The 11,310-nt window shown below is 37.1% G+C and overlaps 1 protein-coding gene across 1 annotated transcript; it reads right to left on the bottom strand.

Annotated features, from left to right (window-relative positions):
* Nucleotides 1-1,305: 1,305 nt before the first annotated feature.
* On the bottom strand, nucleotides 1,306-8,489 carry LOC143190817 (uncharacterized). Its single transcript, XM_076395383.1, has 4 exons — nucleotides 5,975-8,489; nucleotides 2,536-2,783; nucleotides 1,558-1,620; nucleotides 1,306-1,434 (listed from the first exon to the last, which is right to left on the bottom strand). Exons 1-4 carry the CDS (start codon nucleotides 8,487-8,489, stop codon nucleotides 1,306-1,308), a joined length of 2,955 nt encoding a protein of 984 aa, XP_076251498.1.
* Nucleotides 8,490-11,310: the final 2,821 nt, after the last annotated feature.

Raw genomic sequence — 11,310 nt, 5'->3', positions numbered from 1 at the left:
GAAGCAAAAACTTGGCTTGATTCCGAGCTTTCGGACACTGCCCCAGGAAAATCAACCATCAAGGATTGGTATGCTAAGTTTAGACGTGGTGAAATGAGCACCGAAGACGGTGAACGTAGTGGACGCCCAAAAGAGGTTGTTACCGACGAAATAATGTTTTCAAATAACAAATCCACAAAATGATTTTGAATGACCATAAATTGAAATTGATTGAAATAGCACACTCTAAAGATATCAACTGAAAGAAAGCTCTGTGCAAAGTAGGTGGCGCGCGAGCTCACTTTTGATCAAAAACAACGACGACTTGATGATTCGGAGATTGTCTGAAGGTGATCAAGCGTAATAAATCCGAGTTTTTGCGTCGATATATGATAATAAATGAAACATGGCTCCATAATTTCACATCCGAGTGGACTGCACACGATGAACCCGCTCCAAAGCGTGGGAAACGCAACAGTCGGCTGGCAAGGTTCTGGCCCCTGTGTTTTGGGATGCGCATGGAATCATTTTCATTGATTACCTTGCAAAAGGAAGGATCATCAACAGCGACTATTACATAGCCTTATTGGACTGTTTGAAGGACGTAATGACTGAAAAATGGCCACATTTGAAGAAAAAGAAAGTACTGGTTCACCAAGACAATGCACCTTGTGACAAGTCAGTGAGAACGATGGCAAAAATCCATTCATCCACCGTTTTCTCCAGATCTGGCCCCCAGCGACTATTTGCTGTTCTCAGACCTCAAAAGAATTCTCGCTGTGAAGAAATTTTCGTCGAGTGAAGAGGTGATCGCCGAAACTGAGCCAAATTGATTTTAAAGCAAATGACAAATCGTACTATAAAAATGGTATCCTAAAGTTGGAGGGTCGCTATAATCAGTGTATCGCCCTTGGAGGGAATTATGTTGAAAAAAAAAGTAATTTTGCCAAAAAAAGTGTTTTACTATGGTAGGCCGGGGACTTTTCAATTGGATGAGGAAGCAATTCGAAGCCCATGGCTTGCTGAGTTTGCCAACATTTGTATAATGCAATTGTCTGGTTGAGCTGGATTTGGAGTCTGTCATGGATGGCGTCGGGACTGTAACCGGTGGTGAAGAAAGCTGTGTTATCTGCATAAAATGCTGTGTGTGGAAGTTTATGCAGTGGGAAATTGGCCATGTGAAAATTGAACAGAGCTGGAGCCAGCGGAGCATCGTGCGGGACTACTGCGGAAATTTGTTTTCGAGAGGACAGTTCATCGCCGATCTTTACTTGAAAGGTTCTGTCTTCCAAGTATGAATGGATGAAAGAAATTAGATCATTCGCTTTAAGTACTAGACCGTTGGTTGAAAATGGCTCTAGCTTTGCGACCTTTTATGATGGATGGTTGCTGCGACGCGAGCAGCTTGATGGAGGCCTCAGTGTTTGTCACGGAACCCGAATTGTTCGTTCGAGACTATGTGGTGCGCGTCAGTGCGTGAAATTATTTAAAGCGAGTTATATCGCTTTTTCGGCAACTATGGAAAAAATATATTTAACAATGTTTCTAATTTATCTCTCTGACATACTGAATACCTACTCTGGCATAATTCTGACACGCGACTATTGCAGCAATAGGAAGATTGTTCTGTCGCCTTAACCACTGCATCACAGAGTCGTCAAGTTAGCAGATTAAAAGTGAATTCAACGTTAACATTGGAGTTTTATCATATTTTATAGGTTTAGGGACAATTTTAATATAAAATAATTCCTTCTAGTTAAGTCAAATTGTTTATGTCAAAACTGTTATGAAGAATTAAAACAATTAGCAAACATCTTAGAAAAAAAAAGTCTAAAATTAAAAACGGTTATTCCACGGAAAAAATAATATTTATTTGGGCTTTATAATAGTGAGAAAGAAAGAAATTAAAAGGGCCGCCCGCTGTTAATTAAAGCCGTCGTGAATGGACACGACGCCATTATAACCAAAAATGTTAAACGTTAAAAGTGAACAATAATTTTCCTCTTAAGTGTACCAGTTTCCGAAACTATTCTTTCGGGGCGTTGAGAGCCGTTTTTGCCCCATAAATCATAGCGGGCAATAATTTACACTCGCTATTGTTTTATTTTGTTATGATTTAAATTTTCTTTTGCCGTTGCGACGTGATTAATGACTAGATTACAATATTTACCGCCCGTTGTCTGCTGTTTTGGAGTTCGCTATTTGTTTAGCTTAATGCTGATTCTTCACAATAAACACTCCATTGTTTGGTAGAAAGAAAAAAGAGGAACGAAGACAGGCGCCGAATATTTTTTATTGGTGTTTTTTTGTTGTTGTCGGTTGCTCGGTAGAGGGGGTGTTTGTTGTCATTTTAATAGCCTTTGTGCGGTGTTTTGATTGTATTGTATTGATTTGTTATTAAGTTCTGTGTTATTTATGGTTTTAATACATCGGTGAAAATGAGGAAAATAACATATTTTCATTCAATATCTTTATTATTTTATTAACCGATTTCATATATATATAGATTTTTCTTATTATTTTTTTTTAATTTATTTATTTTATTCGAAAGATTACATTTCCTAGGTGGTTGGGTCTCGTATTTTCGGATGTTTGGTGATGGTAAATGTATGGTGGTAAAAACGGGCCCGCTGATATTTTTCCATAATTGACGTCGAGTACTGATGGTGTCGAGACTGATAACATGATGCTGAGGCTATCTAGCGAGTTTATGCTGCTCACGGAATAGTCGGATGATCTTAAGCTTCTTGTGTTAAGGAACTTCAAGCTGGATGCATTTTGAGCTACTCCATTGGAGAAATCTACTAGATAAATCGTTTGATAAGTATCTCCAGGAAAGGAAAAGGGCCATTCCAGGATCCGTGAATCAAATAAAATTTGTTGGGCAACGTATCGATGGCTTCTAGTCGGCCAGAATTAAAGAACTTGATGGGTAGATAGTAGTTAAAAGCAAGCAGTAAAACTTTTTTAATTAAGGGTATATTGGAGGTCAGATAATCACCCATATCACGTAAACAACTTACCAAACTATCATGCAGGAATGCCATGGCTATATCATCGTAAACGAGAGAACTGTAAACGAAATACAACATTTCAGTCACTAACTTCACCTCCCCACAATTCCCAACTTTATCCAGAAATATCCTGATACCCTAGAAAACACTTTCTAAACGGATGGTGCACGTCTAAACTAAACGATAGTCGAGTACTGCATGAATGGAAATCCCCTTCAATGACATCCCAGATAAACGTCTCGGGGTTGCCAGCTATTCGTTATCGGGTTCTAGTTGGCGCTGCTGGCACCCCGCCCGTATTCAACATCTGGGATTATACTTGTGGGTATTTTGTAGACCGTTATTCCACGATGTAAAATTTGACATGCCTCAAGGTCGCTACAATACTCCCCTGCCAGAATTTTACATACAATTATTTTAAGCAATACAAAAATGTATGAAAAAAAACCAAATACAAAAAAAGATATACCAAACAAAATATGCTGCATGAAAAGGGTGTGGCGACCGCCACGACCTTTTAGGCCACCACCAATTCACCATCAACAACTACAAAGGTTGGCAACGCCGGTGGATTGGTACCATGCAGTTCTGGAGTATAAAAGGCCATCACGACGACGTCTCGCTCTCTTTTCTTATCACCGTCCCCCTGTAACAGTACCACTTCCACAGCGCTACCGTACTTCCTTCACCTTAACCTAATATCCTGTCCATTCTCCCATCGACCACATGTATCAATCGCAAGTTGAAATAAACAACTTTGATTCAACCAGTGTTTTTAGTTCCCGTGCAAATTCCTTCCAAAGATAGTAGTGAGTGTTCTGATAAATAATCGCAGCGGCAGCCACACATTTCGACCGACCGACCGACCCGACGAACATTCCTACAATTGGTGATCCCGACGTGATCAAAGTGCCTAACAGGTAAATCAACTCAACATAAGCCACTCGACAGGTGCTTGACACGTGCATGGAAGGATAGCACGAGGAACGGAACTCATCAACATCACGTGGTCGACGACATCCCACGAGACTAGCCTGATGGACGAAAACCACAGAAGCCCATCATGTATACCAGCAACACATGAGCACCCTCGCCTCACGAAACGGGACACGTAACACATTTACAGGTACCCTCAAACAAAGCTAAACGCCTCAAGACGAACGACGTCCTGCTACAGCTCCGATGGCAGCTGATCCCGTAAAACTCCTCGCTCAGGTTGGGATCCCCATCTCATCAGCAGTCCCCGGGCGTTTGTTTGCGTGATTGCGGGTGCATTCCGGAACTTGCACCACATATAGGTACGTTCCACGGCTGTTCCACTAGGAGGGGAGTTATGTGGCGACCGCCACGACCTTTTAGGCCACCACCAATTCACCATCAACAACTACAAAGGTTGGCAACGCCGGTGGATTGGTACCATGCAGTTCTGGAGTATAAAAGGCCATCACGACGACGTCTCGCTCTCTTTTCTTATCACCGTCCCCCTGTAACAGTACCACTTCCACAGCGCTACCGTACTTCCTTCACCTTAACCTAATATCCTGTCCATTCTCCCATCGACCACATGTATCAATCGCAAGTTGAAATAAACAACTTTGATTCAACCAGTGTTTTTAGTTCCCGTGCAAATTCCTTCCAAAGATAGTAGTGAGTGTTCTGATAAATAATCGCAGCGGCAGCCACACATTTCGACCGACCGACCGACCCGACGAACATTCCTACAAGGGCTTTGAAAAATATGATAAATCGAAACGGTTGTGGTTGGTCCTGTTGCGATCTGGTACGGCTGTTGATATCTTCCGATCCTACAGATACCGTTGCTTCATCGTTGCTTTGACACTTGAAGGTGGTCCATCGACGACGTTGAGAATAAGCTATTTTTCGGACAGGGATTCCGTAATCGACGCTGTGGGAGGATCGATTGTTCGACGACGTGGTAGTTTATTTTCTTCGACGACGAGACGTTAGCAATTCTGGTACCTCAACGAAGACATGACGAGTCTACGGTAACTGCAATCGGTACCTAGCTTCTAGAGCTGCTCTGTGACTAATCCGTTGTCACATACGTTACGGTAATTAAAACGGTAATTAAAAATTAACGGTATCCGACCGAAGCTGCCCAAAACCTTTCAAATCAAAATGTCTGTCATTATGACGGAGACGGCGAGCGAATTAAGACATTATGATTTAAACATAGCGCCGAAAGAAATGTTTAGCAGAGACGCTGATGATTAAGCAGTGATGTAAAAATATCTATGAGTTCAAAACATTGTGAAAGACAACAAAACATTTTGACAAAAAAATTTAAAAAAAAATGAATTGGAAATAACTAAATAAAATTGAAGCTTCATTATTCCAGCACTAAAATAAAATTTAATGAGGAACAAATGTTTGAATGAATTTAATATAGAAGGAATTTGAAAAGGAATAGGAATAAAATGAAGAGGAATATTGAAGGTAAAATCGAAAACGAATCGAATTAAAAATATTGAAAATTTTGAAATAAAAAATATAACGGCCACGTAAAATACACCATGTTGCACGTACCCTCCATTCACGAGTCCAAACCCAATTTTGCGAAAGATCACGTCGGGGTCACCACTTTAGTGTAAATGATGTGGCTCGGTGAATGGAAGTAAAACGAAATGAAACAGTGATGTTTACATTATGTGACCGTTATTTATTGAATATATAAAAAAATGTGAAAAATACATATTTCTGGATTATATTTCTGGGTATTTTGTAGACCGTTATTTCACGATGTAAAATTCGACATGCCTCAAGGTACATATTGTTCTTAATTTTTTGAATGATTTTAGCCACAATACTCATATTAATAATCAATACTGCTATTGGCTGTTTTACTACACTAGTTATAATTTTGATAAGCCAACCTCTTTGAAAATAGTAAGGACTCGTTTAAGGTCCTAATAAAACGTACAAATATGAAACCAAATCAAACAACTTTTAGTTTAAATTACAGTATTTATTCGCCTCCCTAGAGCCTACTAACAATAAATCACCCAGATTATCTATTAAATCGACCACATAAAACCTAACCTTCTCATTAGTATCAACCCCTTCAAATGCAGCAACTTCATTCCAATAAACTTTCAGGTTTCCTTTAACTAATGAACAGGGAATAGAAACTTTATCGGCCAGGGCCTTGAAAAGAAGGGCCCGCTCGCAATGAAACCCGAGCCTGAGATAACCGATCGGTATTATATTGTTTCCCAACTTTGTTTTAAGACATTCGATATGTAGTTTGTATTCGTGGATCTTCTGGGGTAACGTAAGATTTTCTCGGGGACCGCAAAGAAGTGTATCGACGTATTCGGCCAGGAATTTACATCTGTCCTGGATTGAACCGCCGAGGAATTTCTCGTATTTTCGGATATGGTAAATGTATCGTGGTAAAAACGGGTCCGGTGATATTTTTCCATAATTAACGTCGAGTACTGATGGTGTCGATGCTGATAACATGATGCTGAGGCTATCTAGCGAGTTTATGTTTGTCACGGAGTAGTCGGATGATTTTAAGCTTCTTGAAAGTGTTAAGGAACTTTGACTATTCACGCTGGATGCGTTTTGATCTATCTCATATGAGAAATCTACCAGATAAATCGTTTGATAAGGAGAAACAAACATGCGTTCCAATATATCCAGGAAAGGAAAAGGGCCGTTCCAGGGACCGTGAATTAAATAAAATTTGTTGGGCAACTTATCGATGACTTCTAGTCGGCCAGAATCAAAGAACTTGATGGGTAGATAGTAGTTGAAAGCAAGCAGTAAAACTTTTTTAATTAATGGTGTTTTGGAGATGAGATAATCACCCATATCACGTAAACAACTTACTAAACCACCATGCAAAAACGCCATGGCTATATCATCGTAAACGAGAGAACTGTAAACGAAATACAACATTTCAGTCACTAACTTCACCTCCTCAGAATTCCCGACTTTATCCAGAAATATCCTGATACCCCCATTATCTAAAAAGCTCTTTCGAAACTCCTCAACCATCAACAGATACGTTAATATCTCACAACACAAATTCGAAATGGCAGTCGAGGATTGTTGGAATAATTTTAAAAGTTCCTTGTATAAATCGGAGGACAGAAATTCTTTCTGAAGTATCGGATGAACCAAATACTTGTATAAAATCTCTAGAATCATTTGAAAACTATCTTCTTTTAGTATCATCGACTTCGTGAAGAAATAGTTGAGAAGCGTTGATTTGAACTGCTTCTGGAAGAATATGTCAAGAGCTTTGCAGTTTCTTTTCATGAAATCGTAGATGGTCCTTAAGGCAACTTCATTCTGTGAGTCGTCGTCATCACCTTGTCGGTTTAATATATCAACAAGGGTTGCTGCAACAACAGGTGTCAGCATATGCTCGCAACAATATTTGTGTGTCGTCATGTTTGATACAGCTTGACATACCTTGTTTATTAATATTTTATTGGAATAACGAAAAAATGATAATATTGATTCTTCAACGGATAAATCAAACAAGGTTTGCTTCATCTCATTCATACTGGTTAATATCAGAAACACTTCAATTAATGGTATGAGATATCTTGGATGGCATGTCTTCACCCACTGGCACAGATCTAAAAATTCGACGGATTCTACGAAGTAATTATTTGTCTCTTCACAAGCTAAACAATTCTTGAGGATATTTAGAGCTTTATCATGTTGATCAACAGTCTCTTCTTTCATAATAATGGATAGCACTTTCTCAACTAGTCGTACGTTTTTAAAACTTTCTTGAATGAAAGGTAGTCCATAGCTGGACATCTTCTCGATGATATCCAAGACGATATTAGAGATTTTTATGTCATCATTATTGATGTGATGGATAACAATGTTTGGATCAAAATTCTTGCATTCTGATAGTTGACTCACTGCTGATGGTATGTCCATTAGTCGATAAAACAACAACAAAGTGTGATACAGTATTATAACATTCTTAGATACTTTCATATTTTCCAGAACTGGATTTAAAAGATCTGTTTTGAATATTAACACTATGATTCGAGGTATTGTTGCAACTTTGGATAGAATTTCGACACAATATTGTCTGATGTAAACATCTTTATGTTCTATATACATGTCAGTTATACGTAAAAAGGTCTCATCATACATTTCTTGATCAATCTCATAAAGGCCTTCATCGAAACCTAATAGTTCTGCAAGTAGTCTCAACGACAGTCTTAGGATACATATGTTTTTATCCATGTTCTTAACCAGTTTTTCTATAAGACCCTTCTTCGTTAGATATACAGGATTATTCTTACTTATGTCTGCATATTTCGATAGAAATAGAAGTGCTTCTAGTACCACGTCAGTTTCCGGAGACTCTAAGATTGTGATAGATGTTTCAATTTGTTTGGTATTGTAGACCTTTTCTTTGATATCGCTCTGTTTGGCTTTGTCTAATTTAACGGATTTGTTTTTTTCTGTTTGATCTGCTTTTCCTGTTTGTTTTGACATTTTGAAAGTGGAAGATGTCAATTGAGTACTGACATACTATCAAGGTAAGTTTTATGCTGGTTAAATTATCTTATCATATTTTTACGTAAAATTTTATGACAATTTTCAATTGAAATTTATTTTATATCTCGCATATAAATTTTATATTAGCTGGTTTGGTTGGCGCAGTGGTAAAGGCGACAGGACAGTCCAACTACTGTTCCGATAGTCGCGGGTTCGAATCCTGCTGGGGCATGGTAGTAAATTTATATTTGTAATTGTTTAATATTTGTGATTGTCCTAGATAAGAATGCAAAAACCGACAAGAAAAATGATTTTTCACGCCAGTAACCAGTCGCCAGTCGGTAAGTTTAATACCGAGGACCGTGGCTCGGAGATCACGTTAAACTGTAGGTCCAGTCCATTATTTATCCAGAATATTATTTCTCTTTGATTTTTTCCATACGACTTAGAAATGTTTACTAACAAATTGTGCGTATGTATTTGTGTATGTATTTTTGTATGTGTATTTGTATTTTTAAAATACAAATATGTTTAAAATATATAAAAACAAATATTTGTTTTTTTTATTAAACTCCACAAGGCAGTCAAAATGGCTAAAATCATTATTAGTTTGACCTGCTCGACCATATCAACGAATCAGCCTATAAAATTCGCCTGGTTGTCAAACGTCTGCAACATTCTTCAATACAATAATTATAATAAGGTTATAAGATTATAAACCAGCAAACTTTGTCTTAGCGTTTTGCTTGTTTTAATACATTTCAAATCGCAGCTTATTATTACTCCGGTTGAAAATGCCTAACATTAGATAGTCAGAGTCAGAGTCAGAAACAGATTGCGTCTTTAATCAGTTACTTCGAACAGGAACGAGATAATGGAGGCCCTTCCTTGGCAATAAAATGCGTTAGAGAGATAAGCGTTGATACTCTTAAAAACTATATTGCTGCGTTTTTTATTGGAAATATTTTTAGCTTGTTGCAGCTGCACTGAATATTAATATGGGTGTAGTCACTGTTAGTGACTGGTTTTTTCAATATAAAAATTACATCACAGGAAACTGTTAGTCTGGAAAGTTATTCATAGAAACTTAGAGATATGTAGCTTTTAGAGGGATGTAGAACATACCCTGTTGAGTAATATAGGAGTTAATAATAACCCACGAAGGGGTCTAATGGAATGTGCAGACATTGTTTTTGAAATACTACAATTTTTAAAAACATATCATAAAATCAAGGAAGCCTTTTTATTTCAATTTGTGTATTTAAAAGAGACATATTCTAGAATCGAACATTGGATTACTCATGGCCATATCAAGACAATATTAAAATTAGTGTAAAAGCAACAAAGGTAAATGTTGGAATAATAATTGATTAGGTTTTATTAGTCATAGCATTTATTATTAATTCATTGCAGATATGTTGTTCTTTATGCTAGAAACAGGAATAGTTTTATTCCTGGTGCAGAGTTAGTGTTTTCCTTCTAGTCCAAGGGTGACTATCATGGAGAAATATACCATAAGTTTTGAAGAAACTATGTTAGCGGATTAACTATTCCAAATTTTTACTCGGTAAATATAAGTGAAATGTTTAAATGCCTTCTATGTAATTTATTTGTTTAGAAATACGCCTGAAAAAAGATACATGATAGAACAGATGGATGAACATATGGCTGAACAATATGGTCACATAGTATTATATTTTTCTCCTTATCACTGAATATTCTATCCAATGGAATTGATATGGGGTGCGACAAACGATTATTTCAATAAATATGCAGGTAGAGAAGGATATACAAGAAAGAACTGTCTGGACATGTGGAAAGAAGCAATGTCTATAATTACATCTACTCCATTCGCAATGTCTATAATTACATCTACTCCATTCAGAAACTCTACCTCATAGGTGGTGTCGACAAGAGTTAATGTTAATATAATAAAATACATCTCTAACCTACAAACCATAATAAAATACATCTCTAACCTACAAACCATTGTTTAAGTCCTTCGATAATATATGTATTAGATGTATCTTAATATTATAATAAACTATATTTGATAACAGTATTTTTGTTTGATTATTTTATTATGTTTAAAATATTGTTATTTATCAAAATCAAAATGAATAAAAACTCGAGTTGATACAGCAACATTGCGAGTTCACTGTTTTATGGAATGGATAAATATATGTTATACTGAATTCAGATTTTGAAAACGAAATCGAAGTGGACAGGCAAGAGCAGATACAAAGAAATCGCGTTTCTACCTATATTCTTTGTAGAAAGGTAATCGAGAATTTCAAGATTTAATCAATTTATTTTATTTTTTCGTCCGGGTCGGTGTAATTTTCTTGGTATTTTCTTCGGTGGCATTAGTTGTTAAATGGCTTACGGAATGCCCCGCCATCTCGGTGTAATCTACATCTCACGGCCGTTCTTTGTTTCTGTTTTGCAAATTAGGAAAAATCTCGCTTATCCAATATATTTTTTTAATCTTTCCGTGTCAGATAAATCAGTTCGGAATGAAAATACAACTACGTGCCGAGCGCCTTAATGTCCATTTTTACTCGCCGACGGGGATTTTTGTTTCGCTTTAACTTTCTTCAAAAAATGTTTATCTGTTTACAGAAATTCGGAATTAATTAACGGGTCGCGGCGTTCTCCTTTCGCCTCCGTACAATTGCTGATTTAAATTTCGTCCAATCAGTTTTGTTCCAAAGAGATAAAAGTTATTACGTAGTTAATTTGTTTCAATCTGGATAATTTTTTGCAATTTTTTAAACAGGTTTTGTATCCTAATATCTCTTTCCTACTCTTACTACAC

Source organism: Rhynchophorus ferrugineus, unplaced genomic scaffold (assembly GCF_030347505.1).
Source record: "Rhynchophorus ferrugineus isolate W39M unplaced genomic scaffold, kcgeb_rfMv2 rfM2, whole genome shotgun sequence".
In the NCBI taxonomy this organism is placed as follows: Eukaryota; Metazoa; Arthropoda; class Insecta; order Coleoptera; family Curculionidae; genus Rhynchophorus; species Rhynchophorus ferrugineus.
Note: the sequence above shows the minus strand (reverse complement) of the source record. Positions and strands in the feature narration are given on the sequence as shown.

Bases quoted from the DNA above. Each gene is read 5' to 3' on its own strand.
- LOC143190817 (XM_076395383.1), bottom strand. From the start codon at position 8,489: ATGTCAAAACAAACAGGAAAAGCAGATCAAACAGAAAAAAACAAATCC. The intron at 2,784-5,974 runs GTAATTTAAACT...CGATTTATCTAG, and splicing joins TAGGGAGGCGAATAAATACT to TAGATTTCTCCAATGGAGTA. The intron at 1,621-2,535 runs GTAATCTTTCGA...TCTGTGATGCAG, and splicing joins GACCCAACCACCTAGGAAAT to TGGTTAAGGCGACAGAACAA.